Raw genomic sequence first — 15,881 nt, 5'->3', positions numbered from 1 at the left:
GTCTTTACTTTATCCTTCTGTTTTAATTATTTTCCAGTGCTCTTGACTGACTCGAACTCATCTTTGGTTTAAACAAAAAAAAACAAAAAAAAACCCAAAAAAAACAAACAAACAAAAAAAAAAAAAGGGTCCCTAAAGTAAACATTTGGAAATATAGCACTGTTGTAAAACCAGTATCTGGAGTATTCAGAGTATTCCTGATTAAGAAAACTTAACACAGGATAAAGCCTCCTTTGGCAAATTGTCAGAAACGTGTAAGATTCATATTGCTTGCTGGCATATCTGGTTTGCCCTTCCAACTACCCTTGCTTTTTCCCCTAGTTGGTATCTGTGTTTATTGCATTCATTATTTCAAAAAAGGTCCCTAGTATTTTGCTAATGGTTGGATGATGATCTTCTTACAGGATGGAGATTTCTCCATTGTATATGTCACATCTTTAATTTCTTCACTAAGTCATGCACAGCCTTCTGTGAATTACCAAACAATGTTTTTTTCCCAGAATAAAGAATAACTGTTTTCACAGATTACCATTTTGCCATCCAGGTGCTATGGCTGCTGATGTGCTTCTCAGGACTGGAACTTCTTGCTTACAAAACATCAAGATTCAATTTCAGTTTAGCCAGGGAAAGGGCCTAGGACCTACACCTGCTGCCCTGCCCATTGCTGTTCTCCTTTACTCACTCCAGTGCAGCTTTTGCTACCACAATGTCTATTTCCAAATGGAGATAGGCCAAAAACATAGGCAATGATAGGGGTTTTATGGCCCTTTTTTATAAAGGAATTCTGAACTAAGCATGTGAAGCATTAATCCCTTGGCCATTCAGTGAAGGTGCCCTAAGTGGCACATCCGTTTCCTACAGCTGTTTTTGGTGTCTTTGCTTCCATTCAGCAATCAGCAAAGCCCTGCTGGAAACCCTAATCACCCATATATCTGTTGGAGAGAAACATTTGCGGAATACACAAAACAGTGAATTAATGCAGATACTGGGTTCTACAAATCATGAGCTTTAAGTTTTGTTCATTCTGATATTTCCTCGCATTAAAAAAACAGGAGTGATATTTTTCTTTTTTTTTAAACTTCTGACAGATTGAAGACTGTTTCCAGGGGACCTGGAAGTATGCAAATTATTTTAGCCCAGAGTTCATTTACTAGCAGATACTATTCTTCATTTTACTGTTGAGTGAGTAAGCAACAGTTACCTACAGTCTCACGGGATATTTTTTTCTATTCTGATTTGCAGGAAACTGGGGGGGGGGGGGGGGGGAGGGAGTGTTTTTTCCAATTATAATAAAGGATTCAACTCTCTTACACTGTTGGTACACGCCCATGATCAAGGTAGTCAGAGCACCCTTGATATAGTGGATTGTTCAGTGGAGCCCCCACAACAGGACACCAACAGACTGGTCAGGCACAAAAGATAAATTTGCAGGAAGGGGGGGGGGGGGGAGGGGCAGGGAGCTTTCTTCTCCTGCTACTGTAATAACTGAAGATAAATTTAATTAATTAAATGTGGTCCACAATCCAATTTGTTCTTCCCTGTAGCAGAAAGAATCTGCTCTGTGACAGTGAAGTATTTGTTTTTTCCCAGCTGCTGTTAGTGGATTTTGAGGCTGTAAGTAATTGGGTTCAAAACCATCCTTTGAGGTAGGCATTTTATTTTCTCACTTAGGCATTACACCTTCTACCAAATCAGAGCAGTACATAAACCAATGTACTTGAAGTGTGGCAGAATTTATCTAATCTTGTTAAGTGACATATAAAAATGCCTGTCTGTTACTTCTACTCGTATAATAGTTATAATCAACCAGCATGGTGATTATCTGATTATCTATTTTACATTTATTAGTACCCCTGAAGACAGAATAAATAATTCCATCATGATGGAGGTTATTCTTTTGTTTAGTTAGTAAAAATACAAATTTTCTGTTCAGAGTTTGTTATACAGAACTTTTTTTTCTCCAAAACATGATGCCCTGTGTCTTAAATCCTCTGCTGAGTCAAATTCAGTATTATTTGCTATGTGAAAATGAGACAAGACACTGAAATTTACTTTTGGATAATATCATAGTCATGGTCAGAAGACCAGTAATCCCTCACTGGGGCTTTGGTTTTGCAGACTTAGACCAAGTCTCTACTAAAAAATTATTCAGATCAAGGTCCATCTGGTCTGACAGACATACTCCTGAGCCAGACTTGCACTTTTACAGTTAAATCTGTCCAAGAAGCATGAAGCAGGGTGATAGAATTTCATTCAAAGATTGGCTGGGTGGTAGATGCCATCCTTCACTCAGCACTGGGTGGGTGAGTGAGGAGCTCTGATCCACCGCTGCTGCCTCTCTGGTGCAGGGCTGTCCATGCTCTGTCCTGCTCCGTGCTCGTGGGCAGGAGCTAATGCTCTGCCCACAAGTGTGCCACCATCCAAAGCAGGCTCTGCAGCTCTGGCATGAAACTGCCTGAGACAGTTTCTTTCCCCAGTTGGTGGGCTGGGGTACACAGGGCCTTCAGTAACTTCAGAGATGTACTCAGGTGAGTAATTAGCAGGGGTTATGTACAAAAAGTTTTAAAACCGATGTTGGAGGCATCTCAGTGGTGTAGCTGTTTGTCTCACTGAAGAAGAGGAACATGATGGATCTGTTGCAGAAAAAAATACATATTCATTTTAAAAGAAAAATACAAAGGTGCTCAATGTATTAAGCTGGGGAGTTGGAGTTAAATGTATCAAAGCTAAATGAGCAATAGTGAAAGAATTTTACTGCATGTCAGGTTGGACTGAAAAGTGATGTGGGTAAAATGCTGGTGTGCAGCACAGATTACTGTTTCCTTTTTGTGCTTAACTGCACTGTTACTTCACCTTGGGACTTAAAGAGCTGTCACTGAAAATCATGGCTAGGTCAAATGCATGCTCTTATTTATGACATGCAGCAGGGTGTGTGTCATCCTAAAAATGTTTTATTGACCTCCTAGAGATGTGCCATGCATGGAGAGTCATTTTCACAGGATGCAGGGAGGGCATTTTCTCTAGTTATTAATTTCTGAGTTTTATCACAGTGATAGTGTACAGGAGATGCTGTATCTCATTGATGTGCAGATTTCATGCTTTCTTGCTTATCCTGCTGCGCAGGAGTTCCTGGCCTGCACTTCTACCAGCGAAACTCTCATCTTATAAGAGCTGTGTCACCTGCCAGAGGTTCAGATTAATTAATTTTTTTTTCAAGAAAAGGCACTTCTCTCAACATCTCATTTCTAGAAGAAGCCTTCAGATGTTTTCACTTGTCAGCTCTCCATCCAAGACATTAAGAAGGAAGGAAGGGTTTTATTGTGACAAATAAGTAGAACTTAACAAAGTGAAATGGTGCTGGTCTGGATGCAATCTGTACTCACATCTGTATGGTCAGGAGGTTTATGCTTCTCTGGAGGTAAAGGATATGTACCCATACTAAGACTGGAGTCATTTGAGGGTAGTGTTAGTGGACAAGTGATGCAGTGTTTGTTGCAGAGTGGATACTGCTGCACTATTCAGAGGCAGCTCCATCCTTAGCCTTGCAGCAGCTGAGGCAGAAATTCCACCTGATTTCACCCAGTTTACAAGTAAGGAAGCTAATGAAGGGTATTAGGTTTTCATTACTGCTTGGATTATGATAGTCTGGGTTTTCTTTCCTACCGGACCCCCTGGTTTGTGTGGATTTTTTTGTCTCATGGAGTGCTGATGCCAATCAGGCCTCCCAGACATTGTGCACGGAATGTTTCCAAGAAGACCCATGAGTCACTTTTCTATTCTATTGGCAGATATGTCATTGGTGAGAAGATAAGAAAGATTTGGGCATACTGATTTCTTTTTAAATTTCTCATGTGCCCAAAACTTAAGACTGCAAGGAAGGGCTCATGGTATCTTAAACATAAAGCATAAAAAAAAGGATGATCGAAGCCCTTAAGAAGAATCAGAATAACTTTTCCCTTAGTTTTAACTTGACAGTTTTAACTTGACAGTTTAGATGCTCTAAATGGGTTTTCAGACACCTACTTTATGATCACCTGTCTGCTTGGCAGACAGTTGCATGAACTCTTTTTATCTCTCTCTCTCTCTGTCTTTCTTTGCAGAACTGATTTGCTCATCTAGAGGTGGGGCAGTTGGATTTTGGGAGAGTATCTGCTCCCACCATGGGAGATAAGGGCTGGTCACTCTGGTGAAAGATCTTGAATCAGACTGTTGACGCAGAGGAGGCATCTTGCCCTTTGTTCTGCTCTTCTAGTTGGCAGTGTTTTGGGATGAGCTGAGCTTTTACTATTGAGCAAAATGAAGTTCCTTCTCCTCTGAGGGACAGAATTTTTTGTCCTCAGTCCCAGCTCCTGTGACTACAAGGACAGAGTATGCAGGCTCAAGGTTTGGTAGGACATAGTGCCAGCACTTAGTTATGCGTGCGAAGGAGCAGTTGCCACGAAAGCAGTGGCACTCAAAACGCGGTGCAGGCAGACTGCCTGCTTGAATTCATGGTCACTTGGCAGCAGCACTGTGGCAAAAGTGTCCTGCCAAGTCATGAGCTGGCATACTGCCCTCCATTTAGACTCAGATTGTAGGCAGCCAAGTGACCAGCAGCTGTGGCTGTGAATAGCAGGAGGGCGTTAGTCCAAGAACAACAAGAAGAAAAGCTTCTTCTTCTACATCTAGAGATTTTCTTGGCTTTTCCAGACATGTCTTCTCATTTCAAAAGGATCTGGAAGGTGCCCTAATACAGCTGCTCTTTTTGAATCCTGTCCACTGGGATCCCCCAGTTACAGGATTCTGCATAGGCACATGTTGTTGCCCAGTCTGTGATTACAGTAGACAGAAGTGTGTTTGCTTGAATATATAGGAATGAAATTTTCAGCTTCAAGGAGAGGATTCATTGTTTCTCTGCTCCCTTTGTTTAAGCAGGACAAGTGAAGTGACCCATAAAAAATTTGTTTGCATCCTGCAAATGGCTTCTACACCAGCTTTCCTCCTAATGGCTGCACAAGGATTGGTTTTTATCTTTAAGGATGCCAAAGTGCTTGAATGAATACGGTTTACAGTTTTTAAAGAGGTTGACAGATGTCAACAGGGGCTTCAGATTGCTGACTCTTTGTACAGCCCTTCAGATAGCAGAAGTGATTCTCTCTCCCTATCCAATTCTACGCTACAGCCTGAATACGTGATCTGTCACAGGCAACTTCAAGCACATCCCCCAAAATCCCCAAACAAACAAAAAATCTGAAATGAGTTCTCTGGAAAATAGCACAAAGTCAAACATTAAGTTTAATGCTGGGGTGCGCACAGCAGAGGTCACACTTGAAATGGTGACGTGTATAAAGCTGTATGCTCAATATACTAAGTGAAATTGATGGGGGTCAGGGTAGAACAAAGTCCACAAAAGCCTTGCCTATGGAAGCTCAAAGGCGTCACTGTCTCTGCAGCCACACTTCTTACGTGCTGAACACAGGGAAGTGATCTCCCCTAGTCTGTCATAGAAGGTTAATGTTGTGGTACAGGCTCATGATCTATTTAAAGGCATTTCTGCATCAGCCTCCAAGATCTTTACCCCAGCATCTCTCATTAGCTGTCAGTCTGCTGGAATTTCCTGGCTTTTGAAGTGGATTTTCCTGCTTGTGGTCAAAGAAAATGGCAACAAGGACTTGGGAGAGAGTGTGAGCCAGACTCCCTGCTGACCACAGAGCTTCCCTCGCCATTTGTCATAGAAATACTCAAATAGCTTTCTAGCCAAGTCTCTGAGAAATAAAAACCTCACAGCACTAGCATCTTTAGGCTGTGTATCTCAGAGACACGTATTGGCAGCTGGGTCTGAGCACCCACCATGGATGTGATACCTCTCACTGTCTTTATCTTCTTGTCTGTTGAGAGGAATAATAGTGTCCCTGGGAAGTGTGGGCGCCCTGTTGGGACATGGCATTAAGGAGTACTGGACGTGCGCAGGGACACCTCCAGGCCCCTCTCAGTGATTCCTGCTGCAATTTCTCTGCTGGCAGCATCCTCAGAGGGTTGGAGATAAGCACTTTGCTCAAACAAAACCTAAACTGCAGATGTTGACCAGCTGCATGCAGCAGGACCAAAGCTCTGCTCATCTTGACAAGCCAATACCAAGTCCTTACAAAGGCAGAGGTTTGAATGAAACTGAAATGATCAGTCCCCTTTTGCAGCACCCCAGCTTCTAACAGCAGGGGTAGACATGAGCAATTCTTCATGCTAAATAACTAGGGCACAATAAGAGGCATATAAGACTCAAGTGTCTTCAAGGAGGAACTGCGAGATGATTAATGCTGCAATAGCTGCTTAATTACAAATGCATGTTGGTCGCCAGATGATATCTAGGCTGAATTTAAGGTCTGAATCTTTTCCTGTGAAGTATGATCTGGATATCATTGGCATGACAATGAAGGATACTTGTGTTGATAGCTCAGTGGGGTAAAAAAAATTACTAAGTGTAATGGTTTAGAAATGCAAAGTCTAAGATACCATGTATAGGTTTTAGTGCATTTGATGAGACATTTTTGAGACATTTAAAATTAGCTGTTTTTGTGAAGGAGACATTTGGAGAAAAATGGGAGGTGATGCAGCTTTGTCTGGTTACTCAAGAGATAAAACCTGCAAACATAACTATGTCTTGTGAGAGCCTCTGTACTCTCAGAGTTCTGTTGAGTTACTTGTTTTTGTGATCTTTTGAAGGGTGAGGCCTCAAGGCTGTTGGTATGATAATCTAGTAATACCCCTGGATTAATATGTCTGCATAGTTTGTGTATGGTAATCATGACTTAAATATAGCTCCTTGCCAGGCAGGGTGAGGCAGTGGGTGGGAGGCTTGTGAGCCAAGGGGGGTGACTGGGGAGGCATGTCCTGCTCTGTGGCATTTTCCAGAGCTTTCAGCAAACACCAAAGCCCATGTCAGGGTTGCTCTGCAAGCGCAAAAGTTAAATGGGAGCTAAGAGTGGCAGGCTGCATCAGCTCCTGGAGTGGCTCAGGCAGGAAGCATCTGGAGGCAGGTGTGTTGGTAGCACCATGAAGCATTCTTTACAGTTGCTTTGCTCGAGTGTTGCTAAGAGAGTCTGTGATGATCTGAAAGGTCTCCAAGGTGTGAAAGGCTTAGGCATAGCCTAGTGCAGCATGGCTGGAGCACTGCAGTACTGCAAGGATGGGGTGGGAAGTGCAGTAGCAGGGCAGCGCTGCTGCTCTGTCCATGGGTTAATCTGGGTAACACCATGTGTTTACAAGTTGTGAGCTACTGAGGTCAGGAGGAGCTTTCCTTTGACTTTTTGGGGATGTTTGGTGGAGTCTGGTGCTTTTGTGTGTGGAAGTGAAGGTGAAGAACTTCGTTCCATGCTGGTGTGCAGCCAGCATTATGATTGTGTCACACTGTAGTGTATCTTCACAGGTTCCTTCACGGGGGACACTGGCCTGTCACTGGTTCCATATGTGTTCCTCAGGGTAGTACAGGGTTATGTACTACATAACATAGCAGTGCTACATAAATCACTGTTTGTAATAATGTACTGTGTGCAGAGAGGTAACCTTGATGAGTTATTTCTGATTATGATTTGGGTGATATCAGCAGTTTGGCTTCATCTGCTCTGACTTTCAAAGTTAACTTTCAAAGCAACTATAATCTTGTCTCTTTTTACTTTGTATGGTGCACAGATCTAACCACTTGTCAAGGAAATAAAAATTTGTTGAAAGGTTAGAGTTACATTTTCAAAACTGGCATAAACAAAATCTAATTTTATACTTATTGCAGTAATTCTGGTGGAGGGTGTCTGTGAGGGCATAGCATAAAAATCTTTAGAAATAAAATTTTATTCAGTTTATTGATTTACTTGCCATCTCATTAACTATTTCCTCACTTTGATTGTATGCAGATATTGGACAAAGTGTAGGGTGGATTTAATTTTTTTTTCCAGTTGATGTGATCTCAGTCTGTTCAAGCTGCAGTATAAATGGACAGGATTCTTTTTGAGCCTGCCCCTGGCCAGAAAACCAGTGAGCATTGACTCAAAGCTGCCAGGAGAAAGAAGGAGAAGGTGTTAACTCATCCGGGGTTTAAACGGGTCTTTTCCTGTCACAAAATAGCCTGGCAATTTGACATCAGCCACTCAGCAGAGCAGAATAGGACAATATCATTGCCCATTACAATTGGTACCAATTCAACTTTGAATTTAAATGTGCCAGCAAAATAACAGTAAAGACAGTCACCCCTCTCTTACTTGCTGCCCCTGTTTCTGTATCTATGGAGTTTGCACTATGCTGATTTTATTTCTTTGAATACAGTGCAGCAATTTTCCATGCCACTCTTTCTTGCCCTAGGGAAATCGCATATGTAAACTGGTTAAAGAAAATAGCATTGCCTTGGTGCATTTTTCTGTAGCAGTAGGTAATGGGTAGTCTATTATAGTTAATAGCACCTGGACAGTTGTGATTTTGTCACACACAGCTGCTCAGGCTGCCTGCCTGTTATGCCAGTACTTGTTCGGGAGGTTTATTGTTGTTTTATTGTTGTTTGTTTGGTTGGTTGTGGTTTTTTTTAATCCATTGCTCTCATCAGAAAATGGAAATCACAATATTTTCTGATCTGATTTCTTATTCATTGTCATATCCTCAGCCTGCCAGTATGGCATTACACATGTTATTAGTAAAAGTTTAAAAATTGAGGAGCGGAATGACATGAAAGTCTGGAAGGAGAACTGCTGTTGAAGTCGCTTCTGGACTGACTGTGGTCAGCTAGCACGAGTGGGATGTACATCTCCCCTTTTTCTCCTCCAGCAGGAGGCCACAGGCTTAGCCTGTTGGAATCAACATGTTCTTTCCCTTTGCTGAGACTCAAATAACCAGAAACTAGGAATCTTCCCTTTATAAAGCTGCAGCCCCCTGAGCCCCTAATTTTACCAGCCTTACTCAGACCTTGTACCTCTCCATCAGCTTTCATAGATCATGCTTCAATTTTGTTCTCTAAAACACAAGTTTGAAGGAAGCCACTATTGTCCACTGGAAATCCAGACAGCATCAAAAAGCTAAGGCAGTTTCTCATATTTTATCTGTTGTCCGTTGTTCATTGTTTCTTGCATTTCTATTCATATAGTCCTGTTTCTAAAATTTCTCATTCTTGTTGCTATGGTAAAAGCCTGCCTAAAAATGAAGAATTATAGCAGCAAGGTACACTGACCTACAAAATAATCAGAACACAGTTGCTCTGTACAAAATGCTGCTTTCAAAGTAACTGCTAGAAAATCTTGAGTGGGAAAGGGAGACAGCTGAAGTATAGTGACCATGTACATGGATCTGGATTCAGTGAAAACTCCAGCTTACAGACAAAATTGCTGCTTCTGACCAGTGGGTCTCTACAGCTGGTTCCCCATACACAGGATTTTTCCATGACTGCAATATTAACATAGTAGACACCTAAAAAAGTGGTCTTGAGTGTCTATTTCTGTTGTTAACCTTCCAGCTCCAATGTGATTTTCTCCTCTGTGTACATGAATGTCATTGATACAGTGTTGTATTACAGTGGCTCATCCTTGCTGGAGGCACGGTTTCTTTTCCAACAAACTGATTTGAAATGAAGTGAAAACCAAACCATGAATTTTTTTGGTTCACCTCCCAGACTATAAAAATGGATGGTCTCATTAATGATTAACACAGCAGCTGGTAGCTCACAGGAGATCTGGAAGAAAATACTGCAGTATCTCCCTCTCCAGCAAATATATTGGTTTAACCGTTTCCTGTGCTCGTACTACCTTATTTCAATACACACATATTTTAATCCCAGCAGAGTAGATCTCTGCCTTCATACCTGCTCTAAGATCAGTAAGGATGGATTAGATCCTAGTTGCATCAGATAATTTTTTGCAATGTTATTGCTGCTTAGTGGTTTGCAGTTCCGTGTGATGTTAGTATGACTTTTAGAATGCTCTTCTATTTCAAACTGTGCTGTGGGCTTTGAAGATTTCCAGGATCTTTTTGCCCACAGCATGGTTACGTCATTAAGAATCAAGTAAAATTTCACAACAATTTTGCATTTACATGGACATCACTTCTGGATGTTTTGCTGTAGATAAATCCTTATTATAGCTTTAAACTGTGTAATAAATATACACGTATATTATTGTCAGGAAGTGTTTACTCCTCTTTTTACTCCACAGTATTGGAGTGCCTGGGCACCTGACAAAAGTGAAATGAACTCTAAAGAACCAGAGGAATCTTTTTAGACTAAATGTTCTCAGAATGTATTTAACTGGTTAGCACTCAGGAAATAAAAGTGCTAAAAAATTGCCAGTCAAAAGAAAAGAAAATCAAAAACCCCAGAAATCTCTAAAATAAAAACCCTATTACATAGTAATTTTGCATATGGCAAAAAGTGGTGGGATATCTGGAGGCTTTTCCTTATTACTCTAGAAGAGAACTGTGAGCATATATTCTTTTCTAAACTGAGATTCTTCTAAAATGATTTTTTTAAATACTAAAAAATACACTATAGTCTCTGGAACCTTGTACAAATTTCGAATAGTTGTCTCTAAGTATAGGTACATGTTTTCCTCTATATTTGCTGTAAAACATTACTGCATGCGTGTATAGTACACCAGTTCCCTCCCTGGCAGAGATAGGGCAGACATGGAAGCTCACCTGTGCACAGTCACAATGGATAATGCCTCCAGGGTTTATCACAAGGTTGTTTCCATGCTGTACATGAAGATAGAGCACCTGACAGTCAGCAGGCTGATCCTGGCCCAAAGGGTGCTTGTTTATCCAGCCATTCTTCAGGGCAGCACCACCTTCTGCAAGGAGATCACTCCAAGTGGAATGCTGTGCTAGTGCCAGAGGCCAGAAGAGGGATGGGAGAGGAAGGTGGAGACTCACCTGAGCCCCTGTCACAGCTGTTTGTGAGACAGACACAGGTGGGAGGATGCTGGGCGTTAAACATGTGGTGGCAGAAGTGAGAGCTGCCACTGCTGTGTCCCACCACGGGACCTGAAATCCAGCTCCAGCTGGTGTAGCTGTGAGGGTGAAGTACACTGGAGTGTTTGTAATTTGGGTTGGTAACACTCAATGAATTTGCTCTCTGACCTGAGTGGGTATTTGTTTCTGTCATTAGAGATCCGAGCTCAACTCGTTGAGCAACAGAAATGCCTGGAGCAGCAGACTGAAATGAGAGTGCAGCTTCTTCAGGATCTGCAGGATTTCTTCCGCAAGAAGTCGGAAATAGAGATGGAGTATTCCCGAAACCTGGAAAAACTGGCAGAGAGGTTCATGGCAAAAACAAGGAGTACAAAGGATCATCAGCAGTACAAGTAAGAGAAACCTGCTTGCCCATCGCCCCCATATTGTATCTGTTGCTGGTTCAAAAGCCTGTTTTAAATTTCCACCCCTGCTTAGCAGCATAGCAGTTCTCCTTGCAGTTGAAGGTAGAGCATGCCTAAATACTAGCGTTGATGTGGCTCCTTGCAGTTACTCATGTCAGCTTCTGACAAGTAGTTTCAGTTTCTTAAAAGGTAAGTTGCACAGATATTATCCCTAACCTACCATATGGATTTTAAACCACCCAAAATACAGCCAGTGTCTAGAAGAGATGCAGAGCTCCAAAAGCTTGAAAATCTGTGTGCTCATTTCTAGTGGAGTTGATAGGATTTTGAAGCATCTGCATGAAGGTCAGTCAACATTACAAAAACAAAAAAGACAATTTTGGCCAAGAATGGCATTAAGAAATAAAACTATTTTGATTTGTTGTTGCATGTGAGCATTGCTGCATCTTCACCTCTCTGATTCCTGGGAATAAAGATGATGTGAACATTATGCATTGTTTACAATTTAATGTATCCTTTTAATGCCATAGTTTTGTAACATGTACAGTATGTTTTCTGAAGTGCTTCATGTGCATCACTTGCTGACATAGTCTCATGTGGTTATTTTCCTGACTTGAGCTGATTAATGAATGCATGTGTCTGGGCCTGTTACGCTTAAGGATTTAGAGGAGTATTTTGTGTTCATAGAACTAAAAAATCATTTTCCTACTGTTCACTCAGTGCTGTGCTAGAGATACACAGATAAAACTGTTGTTTCAGGACAAAAGTCTTTTCCAAATACATCTGGCAAAGGAAAGGTTAGTCAAATACAGCTTGAACAGTTCAAAGAGCATTAATATATATTTCTTAAAATTCGTTTTAGTGACGCAATGATTCTCTGAAATAACCAACTTGTGCATATGTCATCACTTCACAGAGAGCCCTGGCTTTTGTTCTGCTTTTGGCAAAATCTTTTTTCCTTGTGCGTACAGACATCTTTCCTTGTTCTTGAACATGTTAAATCCAGACTGGCAGCTGTGCATGGGTGTTATGACTTGAGTTCTACCTTTGGCTTTGTTCTTGCAGTTCTCTGCTTTGAGAACAGGTTACAGCAAAAGTGGCTTTAGTTGTTGGTCTCCTGTTCCCACCGTTGCTCCCAGAACAGTCAGGAAGGTCTGGTGAATCAGCTTCGGGACATGCAGAAGCAGTGAGGACCAGCTAGCGTCGGACCCTTCAGCAGTGCTCATGTTGTCTGACCTGGCTGATAAAACCCCTTGCTGTGAAGTAACACTGTTAAGATGTCTATCTGAAACAAATGGAGGAAGTTTTCTTAACTCCTGATTCATAGCAAAGCACTGATTAAGAAAAGACTTTTGTCTGTTATCATTCCTTGTTGCTTTGATTGTGAGGGTGAGAGCTAAAAGTAGACAATTAGATGGGAATTAAAGGCCATATTTCTAACAAAGAGAATAGCTAATTATTAGAAGAGTTTGCCAAGAGCTGCAGGAGTTTCTCCCTGAATTCATCACCACTTCTGCCTGTTTTATCCTCATGCTCTTTATCCTTTTAACTAAAGGAGAATCCTTGTAAAAGAGAAAAAAAAAAAAAGCAGCAAGTTTCTGGAGTTAGTTGAAAGGCAAAATTTATACTAAAATGTCAATAAAATCAAAAGACAAATTTTATGTATCTTTTGTTGTCTCTGAAATAGTTGCTGAGCTACATGTATTTTTATTTTGCCTTGTGTAAAAGAAATGAGAAGTCATCTTTCATTTCACTTTTAGCTACGTTAAAGCTGGGAGTGGGCCTGCATTGCAAAAAGTCTCTCATGGGAATTCAGAATTGGATCACTGGAAAAAGTCCAGTCCTGCTCTTTGTCTTGTAATTGACACATCTAGGACTAGCAGTAGCAGTGTATTTACGAATGCTGTGAATTTATGAGCATTGCTCACAGAATGTGGATGCTTGAGACATTTTCTTCTATTTCATCAGTTATACAAATCCAATGCAGTGAAACAGCTAAATCTGCAATTTTGCTCCTTAAGAAATTGGGTTGTGCTTTCAGTACTTTTTTATTTTTAATGTCAAAAATTAATTACTGTTACTCTTCCAGGAGTGACCTTCACTGATTTTGAACATTTACACGTAGTCCATCTCTAAACTTCGTGGCAGGATATTTTATATTTTATACTTTCAGGAGGTTTGCAGAGTGTCCATGCCTCATGGGACTTGATTGTGTCTTAAAAGTCACCTGAGGCTTGCCTAACCTGAGTTATCCCAAGAATGGATAGACTGTTCAGAAGTTGCTATTTTTATGTAACATATTATGACTGTAAATGTCAGTGAGATGTTTCAGTTAATAACACAACCTTTTCATTTCTATACCTTATACATGTGTGTATCTCCTTCCTCAGGAAAGACCAGAACCTCTTGTCACCAGTGAATTGCTGGTACTTACTCCTGAACCAAGTGAGAAGAGAAAGCAAAGACCATGCCACATTGAGTGAGATCTACCTGAACAATGTGATCATGCGATTCATGCAGATAAGTGAAGACTCCACCAGAATGTTCAAGAAGGTAATGCCTCTTCTGCAGCCCTCTATCCAGGCTTATAAGATGCATGAGGGAGGCAAAAGTGTCCTAATAGATAGCATGTGAGAAGATTCAGCACACACAGCGTAAAATCTCTTTTAGCATACATATAAATTCTTCATGACTGGTCTCTTGAAGCAGATACTTAGTGCTGAAATGCCTGCGATCCTGCTGTATATGCTGGTGACCTTAAGAGCTGAATCACAGATATCCAAAAAGCAGGGGAAAAAGCCTGTCCTTCTCCAAAAAGCACTCTTGTCTGCCCATGCAGAAAGGAAACAGTTTTCTCTTATGACTCCCAAAATAGTAACACTGTATTAATTAATTATTTTTAAAATAATTTCATTGTGAATTAAACAGATTGTAGACAAAGCAAGAGTTTGCTTTTTAGTCCCTTGACATAAAGTTGGTAGCATATGCTGCAGTTCTCCTAAAAGTGTTTCCTTTTCTTCCTAATACTAATATGAACATAACACTTTTGATGATATAAGTATTTCTATTTGTTTCTTTAAGTGTTGTCTCTGTATATGTTTGTCCTTGTCCATGACTGTTACATATTTTCCTAACACATGCATGCTGTGTAAATCCCTCATGTACTAAGCAAGCACTCTAGGTGACCTTAGCTCAAGATCTACATAATGTGTTTGCAGTCATTGTTGTTAAAATGTTTCAAAAGAAAAATAAATTATAAATGCATATTTATTATTCACAGTGTCATGCTGGTAGACAATCAGCATACAAAGGAGTTCAAGAAGAGTAAAGGTTAAAAGATGTAAATTGTGTGATGAAATGATAGCAGCAGTACCCAAGTTAATGTTTTCAAAACAGGGAACTGGTTTCACATATACCTGACCAGAATTCCAGATAGCACTGGGGTAGGGAGAGGAATCATTTAGGGAGCACATAGATTGTACTTGGAGGAAATAAAAGTAAAAAATAAAACTTCCTGGTGTGCATTAAAACCTGGGGTAACAGGGACAAGTAACAGGGACAGAGTGGAAGTTTATAGTTTCTCAGTCAGTAATGGGTGGTTCATATAATATGTCTGATATGTAAAACTGTAATTTACTGACAAGTCAATTTAGTAAAATGGAAGATAGTTATAGAAAGTGATCCAATAATGAGAAAAGTGATTTGAATGGGCTGCAGTACTGTCTATGTGCAGATGTCTCAGAGTTGCAAACCAGTACAATTTTTTTTTTTTAATCTGGAATAGTTTTTCCTTTGTTTATGTATCAGAAATATGTTCTTCAATAGGTGTGCATTTATTGGACAAACCTGTTTACTTTCAATATAGTTCAGTTTTTTGGCACCTTCTCTCTCAAAAGGAGGAAAATACATGGATATTTTCAGTATGTTAACAGGAGGCATATTGTCCCATCTTCCTGATAAACTTTTCTCTCATGTCCTCCATGTTGTTCCCATGCAGATGCAACATTTCAAATTGTCTCTTTCTAGCACAGCTTCTTGAAGAAGAACAAGTAACTGCTCTTGCTTTTATATTCCTAACTTGGATTTTCTAAAGGGGAAAGAAGAGCAGGGAAATAGACATGGTCCTGCCATGCACAACCTGAAGCTGGCACTAGCAGAGCCCAGATCCTCAGCAGCTCTTCGCTACCTTTCGTCAGGGTTTGCCAGCTGACATTCAGCGTGAGAGTGTCATGTCAAAGAGCTGTTAGCTGAGGTGGAGCGTGGGCAGAGTGAGCTAAGCAAAGGCTGTGCAGGGACCTGAGCCAGTCCCATAACATTAGGGGAAGGCAGACATGCAGCACCCCAATATGGTATAAGTGAGCTTCATGGGCACATGGGCTGAATGTGGCTGTGCTTGTTCACCAGTATCAATTCAGAGCACCCATTTTTAAGACAGTCGGTCAGGCTCAGTACTTGTTGCAGAAGGTTGGTATTTCCGCTGAGCCCCAGTGTGCACAGTTCTTGCTGTGGTGCTTGCTGCAGAGTGCTGGTGATTTATTTGCTGTTAGTTCCCAGGCACAGAAC

The 15,881-nt window shown here is 40.9% G+C and overlaps 1 protein-coding gene across 2 annotated transcripts in view; it reads left to right on the top strand.

The window, feature by feature from the left end:
• The window catches only part of SRGAP1 (SLIT-ROBO Rho GTPase activating protein 1), a 138,944-nt gene that overhangs the window by 55,900 nt on the left and 67,163 nt on the right, over nt 1-15,881 (top strand). For both annotated transcript variants that reach the window (XM_041411324.1, XM_041411325.1), the window contains exons 2-3: nt 11,111-11,306; nt 13,709-13,871. In XM_041411324.1, the coding sequence (XP_041267258.1) occupies nt 11,111-11,306; nt 13,709-13,871 (359 nt within the window). The remainder of the gene's footprint in view (nt 1-11,110; nt 11,307-13,708; nt 13,872-15,881) is intronic.

Source organism: Onychostruthus taczanowskii, unplaced genomic scaffold, assembly GCF_017590055.1.
Source record: "Onychostruthus taczanowskii isolate IOZ18803 unplaced genomic scaffold, ASM1759005v1 scaffold35, whole genome shotgun sequence".
Lineage (NCBI taxonomy): Eukaryota > Metazoa > Chordata > Aves > Passeriformes > Passeridae > Onychostruthus > Onychostruthus taczanowskii.
Note: the sequence above shows the minus strand (reverse complement) of the source record. Positions and strands in the feature narration are given on the sequence as shown.